This window comes from Balaenoptera physalus, assembly GCF_965194825.1.
Source record: "Balaenoptera physalus genome assembly, chromosome: 14".
Lineage (NCBI taxonomy): Eukaryota > Metazoa > Chordata > Mammalia > Artiodactyla > Balaenopteridae > Balaenoptera > Balaenoptera physalus.
Window position 1 is genome coordinate 88,513,117 of NC_138893.1, and position 27,241 is coordinate 88,540,357.

The 27,241-nt window shown below is 37.4% G+C and overlaps 1 protein-coding gene and 1 pseudogene across 3 annotated transcripts in view; one reads left to right on the top strand and one right to left on the bottom strand.

Annotated features, from left to right (window-relative positions):
- The window catches only part of LOC309642895 (large ribosomal subunit protein eL21 pseudogene), a 528,492-nt pseudogene that overhangs the window by 239,144 nt on the left and 262,107 nt on the right, over nt 1-27,241 (bottom strand). The window lies entirely within an intron of this gene.
- CTNNA3 (catenin alpha 3) overlaps nt 1-27,241 on the top strand; it is a 1,725,675-nt gene that overhangs the window by 5,613 nt on the left and 1,692,821 nt on the right. Inside the window, exons 2-3 of one of the 2 annotated variants that reach the window (XM_082424660.1) lie at nt 15-2,006; nt 4,090-4,184. In XM_082424660.1, coding sequence (XP_082280786.1) covers nt 1,991-2,006; nt 4,090-4,184 — 111 coding nt within the window. In that variant the 5' untranslated portion in view covers nt 15-1,990. Of the gene's footprint in view, nt 1-13; nt 2,037-4,089; nt 4,185-27,241 lie in introns of those variants that run through there. The other variant, XM_082424659.1, reaches the window with a different exon arrangement.

Genomic DNA, 27,241 nt, shown 5'->3' on the forward strand with positions numbered 1-27,241 from the left:
AAAAAAAAAAAAAGGCAAGCAGAAAGCTGGAAAGAACCCTGTTCCCTGTTCCATCTGAGAATTGCCTATTCCCAGATTTCTTGAGACAAACCCCTTATGTGTTTAAGTCACTAGAGTTAGATTTTTCTGTTAATGACTGCTGAATGTGATTCTGACTGAAAGAGGGAAGGAAATCAGCTAGGAAACTAGTACAGTCATTTATAAGTGACTTGAATGGGGGCAGAAGAGGAGGGGATTGGGCAGAGAGGAGGGACTGAAGATGTGAATGTGGTGAATGTGTATGTTCAGTCAAGTCTCAAATGGGATGGGGGCTGTGTGGATGGAATCTACTTCAGGTACCACAGAAAGCTATCCATAGCCTTAAGGTGTTAGGGAACTCCATAAGAACACCTGGAAAGCATGGAGTGGGAGGGAGATTGTGAAAGTGGGCGAAGGGAGCAGAAAGGGGATGTGCAGGGTCTCAAAGACTAACCTCATGATTTCCTTTTATTACTAAAAAAAAATACTGGATCAATATACACATTTTAGAAAACTCAGTTAAGCAAAAAACTATCTGTTAAGAAAATTAAAATCCCCCAAATCCCACCACCCAGAGATAATAATTACTGCTAACATTTTGGTTCTTTCTTTCCAGCCCCCATTCACTCTCTCTTTTTTTCTGCCATTGTTGCCACATAAACGGTTATATAAATGAATTCTTTAACAAAAACGTGATCATAATATATACTGTTTTCCAACCTGTTCGACTTTTTGCATTTAGCAATGTATTGGGAAAGTCTTCCCATGTCATTAATATCATTTTAGTGGCTACATACAGTGTTCCATCATGTGGATCTACCTATCGTACTTTAGAAGTTGAACTTTTAAAAGTTTTTATTATCTCCCATTTCACACCACTTTTGGATGTGGTGGGGGAACCGTTGAAGGTGATTCTGGGATGGAAGGAGAGGTAGCATTAGCCTTGCCATCAGTTTTAATGAGATGATAGCTTGTTCAGGCTGTGATAGCCTGAAAATTCCCGCCAATATTTATCTTCATTTTATTTTTATTTTGTGAAGAAGGAACAAGATTCTAAAACCGTTAGTTACTATTTAGTATAAAGGGAATGAAGACTATTCCCATTAGCGTAAACAGCGTATGTTTACAGCATTGACATTTACTGGCTTTTCTTTGACACATTTAACTTCTCTGCAGTCGGGCCATTTAGCGGGCAGATAGGGGAATACAGCCGGAAGAGTACGGATTATTTTATGACAGCATCTGTTGGAAGTGGGTAAAAAGAAGTCATCCACTTCCGCAGCGAGCAGGGTTCGAACCTGCGCGGGGAGACCCCATTGGATTTCAAGTCCAACGCCTTAACCACTCGGCCATCGCTGCTACGGAAAAGAAGAGAAGGCGGAAACACTTTAGTGTCAAAACAACTGGGCACATGCGCACCAGCCTCACGAGTGGGCGGGGCTTACAACCTCCGCGAGCTCTGCTGTGTGAGAGGTGGCCGATGCTGACTGCCCAAATTGCGGGAATTACCCCGTGAACGCGAAGAAATAATAGAAACTCCCTTAAGTAGTTTAAGTAAACGCCTTTAAAGGAGGGTCTTAGAAGCCTTTCCCTGCGCTCGGAAAATCGAGAGTCGCAACCCTGCTTGGCTTCTGGTCTCTGACCTGGTTTTTGCTCTCCCGCTTCCTCATTACGTCACCAAGAGAACTGTGAAACAAAGATTCGTCTCGCTTAGTGCTCCGGGCCCGCGCGCTGGAAAGTTTCTGCGTCTCCGGCTGCGTTTGCCGCGTTGGTCGCGTCGAGCTCTCTTTCTGCGGAATGAGAGGGAGGTGTGAGTGAAGGCGTGAGGAGTCGGCCGCTGCTCGCGGGCTCGTTTCTCGCAGGCTCCTGCTCATGCAGTCATCTTTCATTCTTCTCCCCACAATGACTCCCTCGTTGCTGAGCCCTACTGGAAGAAATCGTGTCCCGAGTGTTTCCCAAGCTTTCTCAAGTGATGGGGACACTTGCAGGTGGTTTGAGAACAAAGTTCTGTGCATTAGGTCTGCATTTTACCTTTAAATGCCATTAATTTCCTCCCTTGTTAAGTGTAGCTACTGCGCTAGGTGCTTTATTTACGTTATTTTGTTAAAGTTCTCAGAACCGGGTAGGTCTGTACCATGGTCGCTCACCTCAGAGAATGAGGCGGGGAACGAGGCACGAGAATTGGCGCCGGTGATACCAGGGCGCACGCGCAGCTCCGTAGCACGTGGCGCCCCCAGAGCAGCAAGTTGTGTGTTGATGGAAGATTTACAGAAAACAGTAGGGACCTTTTACTAGTTTAAGTATTTGTAACTGTTCAGGGGAACTTCTCCATCTTTCTCATAATGTTACATTTCATATTAAGGCAGGAAGGCAAATCCTTGCCCTTTGGAAGGCCAGATGTTAAGTGACCTGACTTGATATTTGGGTGAATTTTCTTGAGACTTTTCAGTACCATTTCTCTTAACTAAATAAAGGTGCTAAGTGTCTAAATCCATTTAATTGTGGAAGGAGAGCAAAATACTTGAGAATTGTAAGAATAAGTTTTATCTAATTTGAGATTTTGCTTTTAGAAATTTTCTTTTTGTTTTTAATTTGGCAGAGCTACACGGGTGGTCTCCATTTCTCTATGAATCTTATATGGGAGCAATGTTATTCCTGACATTCCCAGGCATAAATTTTATCTATATGAACATTACTTGCACTTTTCCAATAGGATACTATCCAAGAAGAAGTAAAGTTTTGTCTTTTTTCTTTTTATCTCTTAGATTCTGTGTGTGCTGAGATAACCTATAATTTAATCTTACTATTTATTAGTTGTATCTTGAAGTCTTTTAGAAATTCCTACCTTCTGTGCAGTTGAGTGATAATATTTAACGGAAAGTTCTCTTACTCTTCCTTAATTTCCTCTTCCTCTTTTAAGAATTTTCTTCACTTGCCTAAAAGCTTGACAGTAATGGGAATTGATTGCGGTTAAAATAGTTCAATCAGAAATTCTACTGAGGTTTTTTTTTTTTTTTTTTTTTTGGTGAGGGGAAGGGGAGACAGCAAAGGAAAAGAATATATTACAAAGTTAATGTGTATTTGGTAAGAACAATTGTGATTAATTTTTCTTTGCGGCATTTCAAAAGTGAAATGCCTAGATTTAACATTTAATTTTCAGCTTATTTGAGTTACTGTAGGCTTTAAAAAAAATCAAATTGCCTTTTAAAATGATTTATATTGCTGAAATGAGCCAAGAGATCAAAATTATTATAGGTTTTATTTTTAAAAAGTGTGGATTTCCAAATGAGTTCTTTTCCAATCTTAGGTCTTTAGCATTGCCATTTAATGTAGTGAGTGACAAGTAACAGAAAAAGAAGTAAAATACATATCTTCTAACCCAATTACAGCATAAATATAATATCATTCATGACAATAACATCATAAAAACTTGAGTTGCAACCATGGACATTTTACTTCGTAAAGGGCCCCTGTGATTCTGATTGTCTCCTCCTCCATGCCACCCCCAGATTCTGTTCCTTTATGTTGTAGTTTTTATTAAGCCAATTTGGGTGTGGAAGGCAAATATTTGTGGCTTTCACTCAAACTTTCTTGATGCCACTTTCACAGGCAGAATACTGAGAGGGATGGGGCATATGTTTGGGAGCAGTGTGACATTTCTTTGTTCTTTTATAGCAAATCAAAACTTATGTTGAATTATTTTGGTGGTTTTTTCCCCTGGAATTTTAATAAATCAGAATTTTAATGCTGGAAGAAACATTAAAGCTAGTCCAGTCTCTTTATTTACAGATAGGAAACTGTGGCCCATGAGTGGTTGCCCAAGGTCACATAGCTAATTAGTGGCAGATTCAAGACTATAATTTGTTATATTAGCCTAGTATTCTTGCTAGATTTTGTTGCCCTCGTGTATTCTTTGTTAGTCTCTGGCTCAGTGGCATGTAGATCTAGAAGTGCATATATGGCAGTAGAGAGAGCCAACGGTGGGGGAGAGTTGTGAGTTGAATGTTGAAAGCCTATGAGATGTCAGATGCTGAATATATTGTGGTGGATGATTTTTGTTCTTTTTTCCAGTATCCATCGTGCCAACGGGTAATGACACTTCAATTGCACTTAAGGAGGACCACCCCTCCCCACTGGATGCAAACTTACTTCGCCTGTTAATCAAGGTATCCCACCCTGCTCTGGGTAAGGGGTGGGCATGTGACTTATATTGGTTTTCTGTTGTTGCATAATAAATTACCACAAACTTAGTGGCATAAAACAACATGAATTTATTATCTTACAGTTTCTGTGGTTCAGGAGTGTTGTCGTGAGTTGACTGTGTCCTCTGCTCAGGGTCTTTTACCAGTTTTCAAGGTGCTGACTGGTACTTTGGTCTCATGTAAGGCTTGGGGCCCTCTTCGAAGATCACTACTTGTTACCAGAATTCAGTTCCTGTGGTTGCAGGACTTGTTGGCTGTCAGTGGAGGACCTTTCTGAGTTCCTAGAGGCTGCCCATTGTACCTTGCCATGTGGCCCTCTCTACAGCATGGTAGTTGGCTTCTTCAAGGCAGCAGGAGAATTGCTCTCTAGTCTACTACAGTAGAGTTTTATATAATATGATGTAATCACAGTGGTGACTATTCATCATATCACAAATCCTGCTCAAGTGAGGAGGATTATATAGACTGTGTACAGGATGGGCAGGGATCTTGGGGGCTATCTTTGAATCCTGCCCACCACACAACTCAAGCTGGGCCAGTCAGAGTCTCTCAGAATCCCTGTTCTTGCCATTACATGATTGTATTTTTATGGGCATCCTACACAACACACTCACATAGTAACCAATGAGAGGTGATCAGAGTGTGGAAATTTAAACTTAGCTGCCTTGTATGCTTTTGTACTTCATTTGAAAGGAGTAGAGTTGGCAACAACTGCAGAGTTTGAGAGGCTTAGCCACCCTTGACGATTCTTGATTTTAATTCTATATTGACTGGAGAATAATTCTAGCTGTACATTTGTGACAACATATATAAGGGGCTTAGTTCAGGTTAGACAAAAAAAATTACTAAGTTATTGGCAACAAAACCCTCATGAAGATTTAGTTGTTAAGTTACAGGCATCATGAAAAGCGATGGAAATGATTATCATGGAATTACTACATTGCAAATGACTGTACTCTTGAAGTCTAAGCAATTAGTTGTGGATTGCTTTTTGGTCATTATATTGCTTATACATACATGTTTTAAGAAGACTGGAGATATATCCTAGTCAGGACTAGAGCAGCTTATTTATAGGATTTTCCTACCTAATCAGTCCTCTAATGCCATGACCAATTAAGAAATACAATCAAGATTGATGGAATCCTCTTTCCTTAAAGGATATGATGCCAGTGTGATATTCAGCCTTGAGTTCTCCAGGGTAGTATCCACTGATTTTGGAACAGCAGAGATCCGGACCTACCAAAGACATCTTAATATACTGCCCAGTTAAATATCAAAAGGGCAGAATAAATTTATTAAGGATGAGATCTTATACCCAGCTTATTTATAAGAACTGAATTGATGCCTTATAAAACTGGACTGGCTCTATCTATAGAATTGATGGTACTGGGGTTTCCAGGTGGTTTATTTATAAAGACAACTGAAATTATAAACAGAGATCATAAAAATAGTTTTAAGAATTATATCAAAATACAGGTATGATCATTGGATTATGGTTAAAATTGACTGGGAAACAACTAGACTCACAGACCAGTTTTCTTATAACTTTAAGGAATTATAACTATAACACTGTCCTGCTTCTTTATAAAAGAATGCTGTCTGTTATTAATTCTGATTTCTCTTTGGGGCTATTAAATTATATAGGAAAATCAAGTGTTGACCTTAGGGAGTTCATCTATGCTCATGCATTGAATATACAGACATGTCTCCTAAAGCCAAGTTTTGGGATTTTTTGTTAAATAGCAATACATAACTAACGAATTCAGTCCCCCCACCCCATAACTAGATTCCTTTGCTCTCCCTTCCATGTTTCTATCAAATGTTTCCTGTTCACCCAGCATGTGGGAGAGTACTCATGATTCATGAAAATGCCTAGTACAGTGCTTAATTTTTTAGTAGGTACTTGATACTTGATAGTTCTCTTTTTATTATGAAAACAATATAATAATGTTAATAAAAAGTTTGAAAAAATAGAAAAAACTCAACCTGACCCACCTAAGCCTTTTTTTTTTTTGTATTTCTACTTTGTCTTTCTCCTTATACTTACATATGTTTTTGCATAGTTTTAATTGTGTGTGTGATGGTTTTTCTGCTTTTGTTTTATAGAGGTAGATTCATGTAACATAAAATTGACCATTTTAACCGTTAAAGTGTACACTGCAGGGGCTTCCAGTACATTCATGGTGTGCAACCATTACCATTATCTACTACAGAACATTTTCATCATTCTAGAAGGAAACCCTGTACCCATTAAGCACTCATTCCCCACTTCTCCACTCTCTCCATTCTCTGGCAATCACTAATCTGTTTTCTGCCTCTATAGGTTTGCCTACTCTGTACATTGCATATAAATGGAATCATATGATGTGTGGATTTTTGTGTCCAGGTTTTCACTTAGCATGATGTTTTCAAGGTTCATATGTGGTTATACAATGTATCACTACTTCATTTCTTTATTTTTGTGTGTTTGTTTTGACAATAATTTACTGTGTTGCCTTTAAAAATTGTGATAAAATATGCATAACATAAAATATGCCATTTTAACTATTTTTAAGTGTACAATTGAGGGGCATTGAGTACAATTACAGTGTTGTACAACCATCACCACTATCCATTTCCAGAACTTTTTCATCATTCCAAGTGGAAATTCTGTACCTATTAAATATCCTTCCCTCCCTCCAGCCCCTGGTAACCTCTGTTCTCCTTTCTGTCTCTATAGGTATCTCGTATAAGTAGAATCATACCATATTTATCCTTTTGTGTCTGGCTTATTTCACTTAACATAATATTTCCAAGGTTTATCCATCTCGCAGCATGTATCATAATTTCCTTTCTTTTTTGGCGGAATAATATTCCATTGTATGTGTATAGCACCACATTTTGTTTATCCATTTGTCTAATGATGGATACTTGGGTTGTTTCTATCTTTTGCTTATTGTGAATAACCCTGCTGTCAACATTGGTTTACAAGTATCACTTCATTTCTTTTTAAGGTTGAATAATATTCCATTGAATAGGTATACTGCATTTTGTTTATCTACTCACCATTGGGTTGTTTCTACTTTTTGGCTATAATTATGGATAATGCTGCTATGAACATTCATGTACAAGAATTTGAACATCTGTTTTCAGTTCTCATGGGTAGATACCTGGGATTGGAATTGTGGGGTCATAGGGTTCTTTTATGTTTAACTCTTTGAGGAACTGCCAAACTGTTTTCCAGTGGCTGCATCATTTTACACTCCCATCAGCAATGTATGAGGGTTCCAATTTTTCTACATTCTAACCAACACTTATTTTCCATTTTTAAAAACTATAGCATCTTAGTAGGTATGAAGTGGTATCTCACTGTAGGTTAGATTTGTGTTTCCCTAATGACTAATGATGTTGAGCTATTTCCATGTGCTTATTGGCCATTAGTATATCTCCTTTGAAGAAATGTCTATGTAAGTCCTTTGCCTATTTTTTAAAATCAAAAAATTAATTGATATATAGCATTGTGTAGGTTTAAGGTATACAATGTATTGATTTGATACATTTATATATTGCAATATGATTACCATCATAGCATTAACTAACACCTCTATCACATCACATAATTATTATTTCATTTTTTATGGTGAGAAAAATTAAGATCTAGTCTCTTTGAAATCTGTAATACAGTGTGTTTCCTATAGTCACTATGTTGTGCATCAGATCTTCAGGACTTATTTATCTACTAGTTGCAAGTTTGTTCCCTTAAATAACATCTCCCCAATTTCCCTACCCCCAGCCCTTGGTAACCACCATTCTAGTCTCTATTTTCACGAATACAGCTTTAAAAACATTCCACATATTAGTGATATCATACAGTATTTGTCTTTCTCTGTCTGAGAAAGACATTACTTAACATTATGCCCTCAAGGGCCATCTATGTTGTCACAAATTCCTTTGCCCATTTTTGAACTAGATTTTTGTGGGGTTCCTTTTTTTGGTGTTAAAAATATATCATATTCTCTGTTTGTGTCACCGTGGTTATTGTTTTAATGGTTGCAGGATAGTCCAAGTAGATGTATTATATTTCATTTTCTTATTCTTTTGTCTCTTAATCTTCCTAAGTCAACATCAGTTCCAGACTGTAGATTCTTTTTTTTTTTTTTTTAACATCTTTGTTGGAGTATAATTGCTTTACAATGGTGTGTTAGTTTCTGCTTTATAACAAAGTGAATCAGTTATACATATACATATGTTCCTGTAGATTCTTATTTTATCGTGTTTCTATTTTGCACATACACTCTTTCCCAAATTTGAGATATGTTAATGCACCATTTTTCAGAGGGCCCTCTGCAGAACACCTGCACCAGGATTACCCAGGTGAATGTGTGCATGTATGTATCTGTGTGTGCGTGGGGGGGGGCATGTTGAAAATTCACATTTTCAGGCCTTGTTCTAGGCCTTTCATATTAGAATGTGTGGGGACATGGCTCGTCTTTATTTTCTTTTTTAATTTTTAAAATTTTAACTTAAATTTTAAATTTTTTGGGGGGGACGTTGCTTGTCTTTCAAAACAGTGATACATACTACTTGGAGAAATACTGCGTACTTTTAATAAAGCTACTTTTTTCCATTTACCCTACCTTAAAGATATTTCCATGTTGATATGGTTAGCCAGCTACATCATCACTTTAATGTCCATATCGTAGGACATTTAGATTATTTGTAGTTATTCATGGTTACAAGCTATGTTGCTTGCTTCCTTGTACACATGCATCTTTAAATACTAGGCTGGTTATTTCTTTGGGAAAAATCCCTAGATATGTAATTTCTGGTCAAAAGTATGTATTTTAAAAAAGGTATTGGTACTTGTTGTCAAATTGCCCTTCAGAGATGTTTTCCCAATTTGTTTTCACACCGAAAGTGTCTTAGTATCTGTTTCTCTGCACTCTTGACTTTCTTATGCCCACACTCTTAACATTCTGCTAAATTTTGATAATAAACAATGAAAAGTATCTTCTTGTTGTTTTGACTAATTAACTGTTATGTGAATTGTCCTTTTTGCAATAGGTAAAATCCTTCATATTATTTTCTTCTGCTAGATTATTCACTTTTTCAGGATCAGATATGTTTTTGAGTCTTATATTTCTTTGTATGTGTCCTTACTGGAGGCTTGTCCTAGGTAAGCACTCAATAAATTTTTATCTGTTTGATTTGAATTCCCAGCAACAGCAGATTCTTCAACTCTCGCTTCCAGATTCAGAATACGTTATACGATTGTTGATCTTTCAGTCCCATCTGCACACTGATTCTGACCATAGTTGTGGTCTGTCTTCACACAGTTCTTAGGTTAATATTTTTTAAAAAAAGACAAATAATTTGAATTAATTAAAATGTAGCATTAATACCTGAACAAAGGTTAAAGGAAGTTTAATTGATTGGCCAGAAAAAGAGAAAGGGAAAGAGTTATTTAATAAGATCTCAAGTCTATAAGTGGGTATTACATAAATGATAGAAGGAACTGAAACTGCTCCTGGAAGAGTTTAGGCTGGACATAATAAAAACAATCCCAGTGTGGTTGTTATGAGACAAAATAAATTCCCTGGTGGAGGGTAAGTGTTTTCTGAAAATCTGTCTCCTTCTTAATGGTCCAGGTGCAGCCTTTTCATGGAAAGGGAAACTTTTAGTCTGAAGGATAGGGACTGTGGCTTCTGCTTTTGTTTTTTAATCTCTTAAGGCCAGTGTCAAATTTAGGTTCTGGCCATGAGGGAGCTCCCAGAATGTTCACTTATAAGTGTGACTAAAACATCAATGGCAAGTAATGGGATGGAGAAGGTGGCGTTTTCCTTAATGGCTCTCAGGAAGAAAAGTAAATATGGTAGGAAGGAGTAAAACACTTGGAGTGATGGGAAGGGCTAATCATGGGGTATTTGTGGGCAACATGTTCCAGTAATGAAAGATGTTGCTGAGATTGGTTCAAGATGGTGGAGTAGAATGAGGTGCTCTCACTCCCTCTTGTGAGAGCACCGGAATCACAACTAACTGCTGAACAATCATCGACTGGAAGACACTGGAACTCACCAGAAAAGATACCCCACATCCAAAGACAAAGGAGAATCCACAATGAGATGGTAAGAGTGGCACAATCACAATAAAATCAAATCCCATAACTGCTGGGTGGGTGACTCAGACTGGAGAAGACTTATACCACAGAAGTCCACCCACTGGAGTGAAGGTTCTGAGCCCCACGTCAGGCTTCCCAACCTGGGGGTCTGGCAACAGGAGGAGGAATTCCTAGAGAATCAGACTTTGAATGCTAGCGGGATTTGATTGCAGGCCTTTGACAGGACTGGGGGAAAGAGAGACTCCACTCTTGGCACACACAAAGTAGTGTGCGCATTGGGACCCAGGGGAAGAAGCAGTGACCCCACAGGAGACTGAAGCAGACCTACCTGCTAGTGTTGGAGGGTCTCCTGAAGAGGCAGGGGGTGGCTGTGTCTCGCCATGAGGACAAAGACCCTGGCAGCAGAAGTTCTGGGAGGTACTCCTTGGTGTGAGCCCTCCCAGCGTCCGCCATTAGCCCCACCAAAGAACCCTGGTAGGCTCCAGTGTTGGGTTGCCTCAGGCCAAACAACCAACAGGGAGGGAACCCAGTCCCACCCATCAGAGGAGAAGTGGGTTAAAGTTTTACTGAGTTCTGCCCACCAGAGCAACAGCCAGCTCTACCAACCACCAGTCTCTTCCATCAGGAAACTTGCACAAGCCTCTTAGCCTCATTCACCAGAGGGCAGAAGCAAGAAGAACTACAGTCCTGCAGCCTGTGGAACAAAAACCACATTCACAGAAAGATAGACAAGATGAAAAGGCAGAGGGCTATGTACCAGATGAAGGAACAAGATAAAACTCCAGAAAAACAACTAAATGAAGTGGAAATAGGCAAGCTTCCAGAAAAAGAATTCAGAATAATGACAGTGAAGATGATCCAGGACCACAGAAAATAAATGGAGGCAAAGATCGAGAAGATGCAAGAAATGTTTAACAAAGACCTAGAAGAATTAGAGAACAAACAAACAGAGAAGAACAGTACAATAACTGAAATGAAAACTACACTAGAAGGAATCAATAGCAGAATAACTGAGGCAGAAGAACGGATAAGTGACCTGGAAGACAGAATGGTGGAATTCACTGCCATGGAACAGAATAAAGAAAAAAGAATGAAAAGAAATGAAGACAGCCTATGAGACCTCTGGGACAACATTAAACGCAACAACATTCACATTATAGGGGTCCCAGAAGGAGAAGAGAGAGAGAAAGGACCTGAGAAAATCTTTGAAGAGACTATAGTCGAAAACTTCCCTAACATGGGAAAGGAAATAGCCACCCAAGTCCAGGAGGCGCAGAGAGTCCCATACAGGATAAACCCAAGGAGAAACATGCCGAGACACATAGTAATCAAATTGGCAAAAATTAAAGACAAAGAAAAATTACTGAAAGCAGCAAGAGAAAAATGACAAATAACATACAAGGGAACTCCCATAAGGTTAACAGCTGATTTCTCAGCAGAAGCTCTACAAGCCAGAAGGGAGTGGCATGACATATTTAAAGTGATGAAAGGGAAGAAGCTACAACCAAGGTTACTCCACCCGGCAAGGACCTCATTCAGATTCGATGGAGAAATCAAAAGCTTTACAGACAAGCAAAAGATAAGAGAATTCAGCACCACCAAACCAGCTCTACAACAAATGTTAAAGGAACTTCTCTAAGTGGGAAACACGAGAAGAAAAGGACCTACAAAAACAAACCCAAAACAATTAAGAAAATGGTCATAGGAACATACATATTGATAATTACCTTAAACGTGAATGGATTAAATGCTCCAACCAAAAGACACAGGCTTGCTGAATGGATACAGAAACAAGACCCATATATATGCTGCCTACAAGAGACCCACTTCAGACCTAGGGGCATATACAGACTGGAAGTGAGGGGTGGAAAAAGATATTCCATGCAAATGGAAATCAAAAGAAAACTGGAGTAGCAATTCTCATATCAGATAAAATAGACTTTAAAATAAAGAATGTTACAAGAGACAAGGAAGGACACTACATAATGATCAAGGGATCAATCCAAAAAGAAGATATAACAATTATCAATATATATGCACCCAACAGAGGAGCACCTCAATATATAAGCCAACTGCTAACAGCTATAAAAGAGGAAATCGACAGTAACACAATACTAGTGGGGGACATTAACACCTCACACCAATGGACAGTTCATCCAAACAGAAAATTAATGAGGAAACACAAGCTTTAAATGACACAATAGACCAGATAGATTTAATTGATTTTTATAGGACATTCCATCCAAAAACAGCAGGTTACACTTTCTTCTCAAGTGTGCACGGAACATTCTCCAGGATAGATCACATCTTGGGGCACAAGTGAAGCCTCAGTAAATTTAAGAAAATTGAAATCATATCAGTCATCTTTTCTGACCACAATGCTATGAGATTAGAAATGAATTACAGGGAAAAAAAGGTAAAAAACACAAAGACGTGGAGGCTAAACAATACGTTACTAAATAACCAAGAGATCACTGAAGAAGTCAAAGAGGAAATCAAAAAATACCTAGAGACAAATGACAATGAAAACACGATGATCCAAAACCTTTGGGATGCAGCAAAAGCAGTTCTGAGAGGGAAGTTTATAGCAATACAAGCCTACCTCAAGAAACAAGAAAAATCTCAAATAAACAATCTAACCTTACACCTAAAGGAACTAGAGAAAGAAGAAGAAACAAAGCCCAAAGTTAGCCGAAGGAAAGAAATCATAAAGATCAGAGCAGAAACAAATGAAATAGAAACAGAGGAAACAATAGCAAAGATCCATAAAACTAAAGGCTGGTTCTTTGAGAAGATAAACAAAAGTGATAAACCGTTAGCCAGATTCATCAAGAAAAAGAGGGAGAGGACTCAAAGCAATAAAATTAGAAATGAAAAAGGAGAAGTTACAACAGACACCACAGAAATACAAAGCATCCTAAGAGACTATTACAAGCAACTCTATGCCAATAAAATGGACAACCTGGAAGAAATGGACACATTCTTAGAAAGGTATAAACTTCCAAGACTGAACCAGGAAGAAACAGAAAATATGAACAGACCAATCACAAGGAATGAAATTGAAACTGTGATTAAAAATCTTCCAACAAACAAAAGTCCAGGACCAGATGGCTTCACAGGTGAATTCTATCAAATATTTAGAGAAGAGCTAACACCCATCCTTCTGAAACTCTACCAAAAAATTATGGAGGAAGGAACACTCCCAAACTCATTCTATGAGGCCACCTTCACCCTGATACCAAAACCAGATAAAGATAGTACAAAAAAAGAAAATTACAGACCAATATCACTGATGAATATAGGTGCAAAAATCCTCAACAAAATACTAGCATACAGAATCCAACAACATGTTAAAAAGATCATACACCATGATCAAGTGGGATTTATCCCAGGGATGCAAGGATTCTTCAATATACACAAATCAGTCAATGTGATACACCATATTAACAAACTGAAGAATAAAAACCATATGATCATCTCAATAGATGCAGAAAAAGCTTTTGACAAAATTCAACACCCATTTATGGTAAAAACTCTCCAGAAAGTAGGCATAGAGGGAAGTTACCTCAACATAATAAAGGCCATATGTGACAAACCCACAGCGAACATCATTCTCAATGGTGGAAAACAAACCATTTCCTCTAAGATCTGGAACAAGACAAGGATGTCCACTCTCACCACTGTTATTCAACATAGTTTTAGAAGTCCGAGCCATGGCGATCAGAGAAGAAATAGAAATAAAAGGAATCCAAGTTGGAAAAGGAGAAGTAAAACTGTCACTGGTTGAAGATGACATGATACTATACATAGAGAATCCTAAAGATGCCACCAGAAAACTACTAGAGCTAATCAATGAATTTGGTAGAGTTGCAGGATACAAAATTAATGCACAGAAATCTCTTGCATTCCTATGCACTAATGATGAAAAATCTGAAAGAGAAATTAAGGAAACACTTTCATTTACCATTGCAACAAAAAGTATAAAATACCTAGGAATAAACCTACCTAGGGAGACATAAGACCTGTGTGCAGAAAACTATTAGACACTGATGACAGAAGTTAAAGATGATACAAATAGATGGAGAGATATACCATGTTCTTGGATTAGAAGAATCAATATTGTGAAAATGACTGTACTACCCAAAGCAATCTACAGATTCAATGCAATCCCTATCAAATTACCAGTGGCATTTTTTACAGAAGTAGAACAAAAAAATCTTAAAATTTGTATGGAGACACAAAAGACCCCGAATAGCCAAAGCAGTCTTGAGGGAAAAAAATGGATCTGGAGGAATCAGACTCTCTGATTTCAGACTATACTACAAAGCTACAGTAATCAAGACAATATGGCACTGGCACAGAAACAGAAATATAGATCAATGGAACAAGACAGAAAGCCCAGAGATAAACACACGTACCTATGGTCAACTAATCTATGACAAAGGAGGCAGGGATATACAATGGAGAAAAGACAGTCTCTTCAATAAATGGTGCTGGGAATACTGGACAGCCAGCCACATGTAAAAGAATGAAATTAGAACACTCCCTAACACCATACACAAAAATAAACTCAAAATGGATTAAAGACCTAAATGTAAGACTGGACACTGTAAAACTCTTAGAGGAAAACATAGGAAGAACACTCTTTGACATAAATCACAGCAAGATTTTTTTGATCCACCTCCTAGAGTAATGGAAATAAAAACAAAAATAAACAAACGGGACCTAATGAAACTTAAAAGCTTTTGCAAAGCAAAGGAAACTACAAACAAGATGAAAAGACAGCCCCCAGAATGGGAGAAAATATTTGCAAACGAATCAATGGACAAAGGATTAATCTCCAAAATATATAAACAGCTCATGCAGCTCAATATTAAAAAAACAGACAACCCAATCCAAAAATGAGCAGAAGACCTAAATAGACATTTCTCCAAAGAAGACATACAGATGGCCAAGAAGCACATGAAAAGCTGCTCAACATCACTAATTATTAGAGAAATGCAAATCAAAACTACAATGAGGAATCACCTCACACCAGTTAGAATGGGCATCATCAGAAAATCTACAAACAACAAATGCTGGAGAGGGTTTGGAGAAAAGCGAACCCTCTTGCACTGTTGGTGGGAATGTAAATTGATACAGCCACTATGGAGAACAGTATGGAGGTTCCTTAAAGAACTAAAGATAGAATTACCATATGACCCAGCAATCCCACTACTGGGCATATACCCAGAGAAAACCATAATTCAGAAAGACACATGCACCCCAATGTTCATTGCTGCACTGTTTACAATAGCCAGGTCATGGAAGCAATCTAAATGCCCAGCAACAGATGAATAGATAAAGAAGAAGTGGTACATATATACAATGGAATATTACTCAGCCATAAAAAGGAATGAAATTGGGTCATTTGTAGAGACGTGGATGAATGTAGAGACTGTCATACAGAATGAAGTAAGTCAGAAGGAGAAAAACATATCGTATATTAACACATATATGTGGAACCTAGAAAAATGGTACAGATGAACTAGTTTGTAGGGTAGAAATTGAGACATAGATGTAGAGAACAAATGAATGGACACCAAGGGGGGAAAGCGGCGGGGGATGGTGGTGGTAATGTGATGAATTGTGAGATTGGGATTGACATATATACACTAATATGTATAAAATGGATAACTAATAAGAGCCTACTGTATAAAAAAATAAATAAGCTTCAAAAATTCAAAAAGGAAAAAAAATATGTTGCTAAACTATTTTCTAAGGAAGGTGTGTCCAGTAGGTACTTTTCAAGGAGGGTGAGTCCAGCTCTTCCTTTGCTAAGTGGCAAGTACAAGTTTAGGGCCATTACTGAATTGTTTCGAGCAATAGAAGAGAATACACATCGCCAGAAGTCCTCCTTGTGGCCCTTCTCCAAGCAGAGAACAGCCTCTTCCCTAAATGTTGAATAAAGGCACTGAGGTGGGATATGGGTATGATCTCAGGAATGGAGAGCAGGTTGAGGGTGAGTGTTGAGGAATACAGAATTCCACTGTAGATGTATATAATATTTGAAATGCCTTTGACACATTCAAATAGATTTATCATGATTTGACTTGGTACCCTCTCAGGAAAAATCAAATCTTTTGAACTGGAAGTATAGTAGCAACTTGTCAAAGAAAATTTATGTGGGCCAGTTCATTTTTTAATCTCAGCTTTTTCAAAACTGAATTTTACTGATTTTTAAATTAAAAATTTAAATAAATATGTGTAATACAGGTACATGGGTAACTCATTACAGTTTCTACTGCATTATTATTTTTTATTTTTGAGCAAGTACCTGTGTCACATAGCTAACCATTTACATTTTTAGCTATGTAATAGGCAACAGGGGACTGTGAACCCACTATTTTTCCCATCTTGGTGCGTTTCTCCCATAAACACTCTCCCAGGTTTTGTGTGTTTGCTGTCTGATCATTTAGGAGCTGGACTTGTTTGCTCAACTGTACAATTTTAATGGAGTCTTGAGAGGGAGAGAAGATAAGGGTGTGATCAATTTGCCATCCTTAACCTATTTCTTAATATTTTCTTGATAAGTTACAATGCACAGTTGTAATACTCAGGTCTTATAGAGTTACATGGACGAATGAAAAGATAATGAGAAACTAACATGTTGTGAGAGAGACTGTAAGTTAGAAGAAATTTTATCTAATTTTATTCTCTATGAGAATATCTCAATTACAAAACCGCTGCCCAATTTTTGTGTTGTTGGCTCATTATTCGAGTAAATATGTAGTAAGAAGTAAGGCCATTGTATCACTGATGGGCTCTTATTTATTATTATTTTTTTATCTTAAAGCAGAGTGCATTTTTAATTAGGAAGTTATATCAATAATAAGTGCTTAGAACACATAAAGTGGCTTCTCAGTTTGGGTGAAATTAGTAACATAAGGTTTTTACTCATCAGGAAGATAAAGTCAACAATGGTTGTAAAAATTATGATTTTTGAGATTTTATGACACTTTCTTTTCTAAGACTATGTACCACTCAGATATATGCGTAAAGTTTTACTCAGGAATTTTTGAAAATTTCTCTAGAATTACGAATACTGTGCGAAGTCAGACTGGGACTGTCCCTCCACGAGAGAAGGGAGAGTAGATGAAGAAACAGGTGGGTGGGAGACACCAATCAAATTAAATACTTTTGCGAGGTTAGCATTCAAGATTATTTGACCATTGGGTTATACATAAGAAATCTAACATTTTCCTTTTAAAAGTTTTTTTCGTCTTCTAAAATGTCAGGAGCAAGAATCTTAAAAGGGCTTGGAAATTGCGAAAGTTGTGCTGATTTCTGGTTTTGCTTTTACATATTTTTTTAATTGACATGAAATTGACAAAACAAAAATTAACCATTTTAAAGTGAACAATTCAGTGGCATTTAGTACACTCACAGTGTTGTGCAACCATCACCACTATCCAGTTCCAAAACATTTTTATTATCCCCAAAAGATTACCAAGTCTTGATACTGATTCTTTTCTTAGGACATAAACTTGTACATTGGCTTCAAAATTTGGCTTAATATGTCAGCCATTGTGGAAATCAGCCAATTTATTATATTCTGACCATTCAATTCCTTCAGAACTGCACTGTACACAGTTTATATTTTCTTATCAGAAAATCACAAAAGGATATTAATATCCTTCCTTCCTATTGTGTTCTTTGAATCTAGCAATGTAGAAATTAAACTAGAACATAGTATTCAAAAATTAGATTACCATTGTCTTTATTGTTTTTTGTTTTAGTATATTTAGAAGTGTACTGCTACAGGACTTTGAAAACATAGGCTACAGAGTAGGCATATCTCATAAAGAAATGGTTCATTTAACAAATAAGTTAATGGATCTGTAAATGTTTCTGCTTTTTTTTTTTTTTTTTTAACCAGCACATTATGCTCTCATTTGTCACATGCTATAGGATGATCATCATTGTCATTCCATGATGGAGATTCTCCTTTGAACAGGGCTTAAAGTGGGTGGCATTTCATGGAGAATAATTTCTGGTACCATTGGTTGGGGTTGGGGGGAGTAAAAGAAAAGGGAGTGGGGAAAGGGCCAGAGACTGCTTTTATCTTTTCATTTTCTCCTAAAACTCTAATTTTTTAAAAATTAGATTGCCTTCAAATTCCTGCTTTTCTTATTAACAGCTGTTTGTTTATTTTGTAAATGAGATTTAGAAATTAATAAGGAAGCTTCAAAGGAAGCAACGTTCTCTCTGGAAAGCAGATTCTCGCCAGCTTTGGTTAGTTGTGGGTAGCAGTTAAGCCAAATTTTTTGTCTCATTCTGTCAATCAGATATACAGATTGCATACTTTTACAAATTTTAGAAAATATGATCTATACAGTTTTAAACATTGGTCTTTTTTGGACTTAACATTATGGAATAAGCATTATTCCATGAAAGTACTTTGTAAATGTCATTAAAATTATGTTGCTGCTTAAAAGTTCATAATTTAATTCTCTTCATTTTCCACATTTGTACTGTGGAAGGTTATCTTTTTAGAAGGAGAGAGGAGGGAGCAGTTCCTTGCCTACAGTATTATTTTTGAATATACTTACTAATATCTTCTCATGTTGTCAAAGAGGCATAGACAAATTTGGTAAAACTGTGAAGCAGGCAATTGTTGGTGCTTAAAAATGATAATTTATTACAATTTTGTGTTTTTCATTTCACGTCTTTTCCTTTTGAGACCTCCTTTTAGGTGTATGTACTTCCCATCTCCTCAGTTTACTGACCTTTTGCTGCTCAGTGTCTCATTCTTCTGGTCTGGTCCTTTTTGATTCACTTCTTCCGTTAAATATTTTCACAGTGTTTTCAGGTCCTATCTTAAAGCCTTTAAAGGCAGGAATTTGGAGACTATGATAAATAATTGAAGATGGTATTTTCCTTTTCCTTGCCTTTAATCTCAGCATAGAGGTGCTTGCTTACTTGAGTTTAGGGGTTAATAGAGGGCCTGTGGAATCAGATAAACCATCTCTCCACTTATTAGCGTTCTGTCTTTGGCAAATAAATACCTTTGAGCTTAGATTAGCTAATCTAACAGCCTAATAATCTAACAGTGTCTAATTTAGAAATGTGAGCATTACATTATATCTAAATTATAATTTATAGATGTGAGCATTACTTTATATCTAAAGTGCTAGGATAATGTCTGACATAATACATCTTCAATAACTGTAAGATATTACTTTTAGAGGTGCTATTCGTGTTTGTTTAACTCTAGAGCCATCTTTGTACAGTTGCTGAGATTCCTGGTTTTAGCTCTTCATTTTTGTGACTAATAATGCTTAAATTGTTTATATTTCATGTTAATGGAAAACTGGCTCTACTTTTCCCTACATTTACATTTAAACTTTAAAATTTAAATTTTTATGGAAAAGATGTTTTAAGAAGGCATTATCTCAGATTCCTGTTTAATTTTTTCTTTTCTTAAAACTCAAACGTATAAAAAACTGTCTTTCAGAGGAAGTTATCTTTGGTAATTTTATTTTTATTGTCTTTATAATATTACAGATTTCCTAGAAATTTGTAAAGCATATATTAGTGTACTATTAATTATAAGCTCATTTAATATTTTTCTTGTAATCTGCGAATGTGCTTAGTTCTTAGACATCATAACTTAAAATACTAAACTGAAAAATAAAGAAGGGAATTCCCTGGTGGTCCAGTGGTTAGAACTCCGTGTTCTCCCTGCTGAGGGCCTAGGTTCGATTCCTGATTGAGGAACTAAAATCCCACAAGCTGCGCAGGGCGGCCAAAAAAAAAAAAAAGCATGATTGGGCTTTATTCTTATTTTGTATAATTTTTGAGATTTTGGGCAAATGTTTATTGACTCCAAGAAAGCTGTTTATCATAAGTTACTCATATAAGTGATTATATTTATACTTATCTGTTCTCTCCATGTGCAGAGTGAGCAGTGTGCAACACTTTGACCTATTAAATTTATTCATTTACTTAGCAACCATTTATTGAGTGAGTATTATGTATTAGGTACCATGCTTGGTGCTAGTCTGATAAGCATGGGTAAGATATGGTAGAGTTCATTCTTTTGCGGAGAAACATGTTAACAAGTAATTTTGATACAAAGTGCGACGTTGTATAATAGAGGTATGTAGAAAGTGCTATAGAAGCATGTGGTTGGCACATTTAACTTGGCATTTAAGTTAGGTGGGGAACAAGGAGCACTGATTGATGGTTGTAGATGAGGCCAGGCAATTAGGTAAGACTTGTAAAAGACAGTGTTTGACTGAGCTGGGCATTGAATAAAAGAAACAAGTTCAGAGGGGCCCAGGCTGGTATGTCTGAGGGAACAGAGAGCGGGGTATAAAAGGAGCATTGTTGTCATTTGTAGATGACATAGGAATCAACCGAGAAATGTAAAACTAAGGAAAGTTCTGTGAGATTGCCAGATATGAGATCGGCTTACAAAATTAATAGTATTTCTCTATACCCATCACAACCAACTAGAAAATATAATAAAAAGACCCATTCATAATATACCAATATCTTTAACATATCTAGGAATACACAAAATCTCCGTGGCAAAAACTTTGAAACCCTAAGACAAGATAAGCTGAATAAATGGAGGTGTATCCCGTATTGGATGGAACATGTTAATGAATATGTCAGTTTTCCCTTAATGTATAAATTAGTTGCAATCCAATTAAAATTACAGTTGGGTTTTTTAAAGAATTTGATACATTTATTCTAAAATTTATATGGAATAATAAAGGTACAAGAATAGCTAAGCTAGCCTTAAAAAAGAAGAGCAAAAGGGAGCACTTATCATTCTGGATATTGACATATTAAAAAAACTTAATATTACACATAGAACAATGAAACAGCTTAGAGATGTTGGAGACATGCCATGTGTATAGTTGGTTCTTACTATTCACAGATTCAGTATTTCTGAATTCACCTACATGCTAAAATTTGTTTGTAAGCCTTAAATCAATACTCATAGTGCTTTCGCAGTCATTCACCAATGTGCACAGAGTGGACATTGAGTCACCTGATAAGCAAGAGTGTGTTCCCAGCTGAAAAAGCCGATGCTCTGTCTCCTTGTTTCAGCTTTCATACTGTAAACCTGTGTCCTTTTCTTTTTAAAATAAATGTATTTATTTATTTATTTATTTTGGCTGCATTGGGTCTTTGTTGCTGCGCATGGGCTTTCTCTGGTTGTGGCGAGCGGGGGCTGCTCTTCGTTGTGGTGCGCCGGCTTCTCGTTGTGGTGGCTTCTCTTGTTGTGGAGCACGGGCTCTAGGCGCACGGGCTTCAGTAGTTGCAGCACGTGGGCTCAGTAGTTGTGGCTCGTGGGCTCTAGAGCACAGGCTCAGTAGTTGTGGCGCACGGGCTTAGTTGCTCCGTGGCATGTGGGATCTTCCCTGACCAGGGCTTGAACCTGTGCCCCCTGTGTTGGCAGGCAGATTCTTAACCACTGCGCCACCAGGGAAGCCCAAAATATGTCCTTTTTTGCAGTCTGTTTAATGCCATATTTTCTGCATTTTTGTGCTTTTTGATAGTGATTTCACTGTCTAAAATGACTCCTGCATATGTATAGTGCTGACGTGCTCTCTAGTGTTCTTAAGTGCAAGGAGGCTGTGATGTTCTTTACGGAGAAAATGTTTATGTTACATAAGCTTTGTTCAGACATGAGTTATAGGGCTGTTGGTCAAGAGTTCAACGTTCATGAATTAAGAATATATTAAATAAGATGTTTTAAAACAGAAACACACATAAAACAAGGCTAAGTATTGATTGTAGTGGAAATATTGTGACCACAGACTCACAGAAGCTGTATTTCTTGTAGGAGCAATGGTTCAGTAGTCACTAATTCAGTGTTTATGGTGACTTTATAGAATAATAAACGAGAATCAACTGTATATGTATATCAGAGTCTAGTCAAGAAATCAAAAACCATTCTGGGAGGTTTAGTAAAAATAATTCACTATTGGGAAGTGGCTAAATAGGTGTTGGAGGGCTGAGAAACAGGAAACCAGAGGGAATACAGGAAACAGCTATCACCCTTGGGAGAACAAATACAAGAATTAGGGTTCTTAGAACCTTCAGGAATAGAGCAGTGTCCAGTGGAGCTGGGACTCAGTTGTCTGAGGAGAGAGTACTGTCAGGATGAGGAGATACAGACAGGTCACTTCTGGGTCTGTGAAGGAGCTGACACTGGAACAGCTATTGGTAGTTCATGGGATGAAGAAGTGTTGCTGGGTTAAGCTTTATGAATAACAAGGAAATAGGAAGAAGCAAATTCCATCTACTCTCTTTCCTTCTAGTGTCCTTGGAAGAAACTAACAGTAAACCAGCTAGCAAAGGAGAGTGTGCTGAGCTCCAGCTCCAGTATCACAAAGCAATAGTAGATTTGGAGCCAAGAGACAGCACTAAAATTTCGGGTTTGTTTGTTACAGTAAGTAACATTATCCTAACTATTACTACAGGAGTGTTTAATTTATTTATCAATTTATTAATTATTTTATTTTTGGTTGTGTTGGGTCTTTGTTGCTGCCTGTGGGCTTTTCTCTAGTTGCAATGAGTGGGGGCTACTGTTTGTTGCAGTGCGTGCTTCCCATTGTGGTGGCTTCTCTTTTTGCGGAGCACGGGCTCTAGGTGTGTGTGGGCTCCAGTAGTGGTGGCATGCGGGCTCAGTAGCTGTGGCTCATGGGCTTAGTTGCTCCGTGGCATGTGGTATCTTCCCGGATGAAACCTGTGTCACCAGCATTGGCAGGCAGATTCTTAACCACTGAGCCACCAGGGAAGTCCCTACAGGAGTGTTTGTTGTAGTGTTTTTTATTGTGGGGAATTGAAGACAAGCTTAGTGTCTATCACTATGAAAGTAAATAGGTTATATGCCAAACAACTACCAAGACAGGAACACAACCTCATCCATTAGCAGAGAGGCTGCCTAAAATCATAATAAAGCCACAGACACCCGAAAACACACTACCAGACGTGGACCTGCCCAACAGAAAGACAAGATCCAGCCTCATCCACCAGAACACAGGCACTAGTCCCCTCCACCAAGAAGCCTACACAACCCACTGAACTAACCTTAGCCACTGGGGACAGACACCAAAAACAACGGGAACTACGAACCTGCAGCCTGCGAAAAGGAGACCCCACACACAGTAAGTTAAGCAAAATGAGAAGACAGAGAAACACACAGCAGATGAAGGAGCAAGGCAAAAACCCACCAGACGAAACAACTGAAGAGGAAATAGGCAGTCTACCTGAAAAAGAATTCAGAGTAATGATAGTAAAGATGATCCAAACTCTTGGAAATTGAATGGAGAAAATACAAGAAACGTTTAACAAGGACCTAGAAGAACTAAAGAGCAAACAAACAGTGATGAACAGCACAATAAATGAAACTAAAAATTCTCTAGAAGGGATCAATAGCAGAATAACTGAGGCAGAAGAACGGATAAGTGACCTGGAAGATAAAATAGTGGAAATAACTACTGCAGAGCAGAATAAAGAAAAAAGAATGAAAAGAATTGAGGACAGTCTCAGAGACCTCTGGGACAACATTAAACACACCAACATTCGAATTATAGGGGTCCCAGAAGAAGAAGAGAAAAAGAAAGGGACTGAGAAAATATTTGAAGAGATTATAGTTGAAAACTTCCCTAATATGGGAAAGGAAATAGTTAATCAAGTCCAGGAAGCACAGAGAGTCCCATACAGGATAAATCCAAGGAGAAACATGCCAAGACACATATTAATCAAGCTATCAAAAATTAAATATAAAGAAAAAATATTAAAAGCAGCAAGGGAAAAACAACAAGTAACACACGAGGGAATCCCCATAAAGGTAACAGCTGATCTTTCAGCAGAAACTCTGCAAGCCAGAAGGGAGTGGCAGGACATATTTAAAGTGATGAAGGAGAAAAACCTACAACCAAGATTACTCTACCCAGCAAAGATCTCATTCAGATTTGATGGAGCAATTAAAAACTTTACAGACAAGCAAAAGCTAAGAGAATTCAGCACCACCAAAACAGCTTTACAAGAAATGCTAAAGGAACTTCTCTAGGCAGGAAACACAAGAGAAGGAAAAGACCTACAATGATAGACCCAAAACAATTAAGAAAATGGTAATAGGAACATACATATCAATAATTACCTTAAATGTAAATGGATTAAATGCTTCAATCAAAAGACATAGACTGGCTGAATGGATACAAAAACAAGACCCGTATATATGCTGTCTACTAGAGACCCACTTCAGACCTAGGGACACATACAGACTGAAAGTGAGGGGATGGAAAAAGATATTCCTTGCAAATGGAAATCCAAAGAAAGCTGGAGTAGCAATTCTCATATCAGACAAAATAGACTTTAAACAAAGACTATTACAAGAGACAAAGAAGGACACTACATAATGATCAAGGGATCAATCCAAGAAGAAGATATAACAATTGTAAATATTTATGCACCCAACATAGGAGCACCTCAACACATAAGGCAAATGCTAACAGCCATAAAAGGGGAAATCAACAGTAACACAATCATAGTAGGGGACTTTAACACCCCACTTTCACCAATGGACAGATCATCCAAAATGAAAATAAATAAGGAAACACAAGCTTTAAATGATACATTAAACACGATGGACTTAATTGCTATTTATAGAACATACCATCCAAAAACAACAAAATACACATTCTTCTCAAGTGCTCATGGAATATTCTCCAGGATAGATCATATCTTGGGTCACAAATCAAGCCTAGGTAAATTTAAGAAAATTGAAATTGTATCAAGTATCTTTGCCGACCACAATGCTGTGAGACTAGGTATCAATTACAGGAAAAAAATCTGTGAAAAATACAAACACATGGAGGCTAAACAACGCACTAGTAAAGAACCAAGAGATCACTGAAGAAGTCAAAGAGGAAATCAAAAAATACCTGGAAACAAATGATGATGAAAACACGATGACCCAAAACCTATGGAATGCAGCAAAAGCAGTTCTAAGAGGGAAGTTTATAGCAATACAATCCTACCTTGAGAAACAAGAAACATCTCAAATAAACAACCTAACCTTACACCTAAAGCAACTAGAGAAAGAAGAACAAAACACCCCCAAAGTTAGCAGAAGAAAAGAAATCATAAAGATCAGATCAGAAATAAATGAAAAAGAAATGAAGGAAACAGTAGCAAAGATCAATAAAAGTAAAAGCTGGTTCTTTGAGAAGATAAACAAAATTGATGAACCATTATCCAAACTCATCAAAAAAAAAAAAAATGGGAGAAGACTCAAATCAATAGAATTAGAAATGAAAAAGGAGAAGTAACAACTGACACTGCAGAAATACAAAGGATCATGAGAGATTACTACAAGCAACTCTATGCCAATAAAATGGACAACCTGGAAGAAATGGACAAAATCTTAGAAATGCACAACCTTCCGAGACTGAACCAGGAAGAAATAGAAAATATGAACAGACCAGTCACAAGCAGTGAAATTGAAACTGTGATTAAAAATCTTCCAGCAAACAAAAGCCCAGGACCAGATGGCTTCACTGGCGAATTCTATCAAACATTTTGAGAAGAGCTAACACCTATCCTTCTCAAACGCTTCCAAAATATAGCAGAGGGAGGAACACTCCCCAACTCATTCTACGAGGCCACCATCACTCTGATACCAAAACCAGACAAAGATGTCACAAAGAAAGAAAACTACAGGCCAATATCACTGATGAACACAGATGCAGAAGTCCTCAACAAAATACTAGCAAACAGAATCCAACAGCACATTAAAAGGATCATACACCATGATCAAGTGGGGTTTATCCCAGGAATGCAAGGATTCCTCAATATATGCGAATCCGTCAATGTGATACACCATATTAACAAACTGAAGGAGAAAAACCATATGATTATCTCAATAGATGCAGAGAAAGCTTTTGACAAAATTCAACACCAATTTATGATAAAAATCCTCCAGAAAGTAGGCACAGAGGGAACTTTCCTCAACATAGTAAAGGCCATATATGACAAACCCACAGCCAACATTGTCCTCAATGGTGAAAAACTGAAACCATTTCCACTAAGATCAGGAACAAGACAAGGTTGCCCACTCTCACCACTATTATTCAACATAGTTTTGGAAGTTTTAGTCACAGCAATCAGAGAAGAAAAAGAAATAAAAGGAATCCAAATCGGAAAAGAAGAAGTAAAGCTGTCACTGTTTGCAGATGACGTGATACTATACACAGAGAATCCTAAAGATGCTACCAGAAAACTAGAGCTAATCAATGAATTTGGTAAAGTAGTAGGATACAAAATTAATGCACAGAAATCTCTTGCATTCCTATACACTAATGATGAAAAATCTGAAAGTGAAATTAAGAAAACACTCCCATTTACCATTTCAACCAAAAGGATAAAATATCTAGGAATGAACCTACCTAAGGAGACAAAGACCTGTATGCAGAAAATTATAAGACACTGATGAAAGAAATTAAAGATGATACACATATATGGAGAGATATACCATGTTCTTGGATTGTAAGAATCAACATTGTGAAAATGACTCTACTATCCAAAGCAATCTACAGATTCAATGCAATCCCTATCAAACTACCACTGGCATTTTTCACAGAACTAGTACAAAAAATTTCACAATTTGTATGGAAACACAAAAGACCCCGAATAGCCAAAGGAATCTTGAGAAAGAAAAACGTAGCTGGAGGAATCAGGCTCCCTGACCTCAGACTATACTACAAAGCTACAGTAATCAAGACAGTATGGTACTGCCACAAAAACAGAAATACTGATCAATGGAACAGGATAGAAAGCCCAGAGATAAACCCACGCACATATGGTCACCTTATCTTTCATAAAGGAGGGAAGAATATACACTGGAGAAAAGACAGCC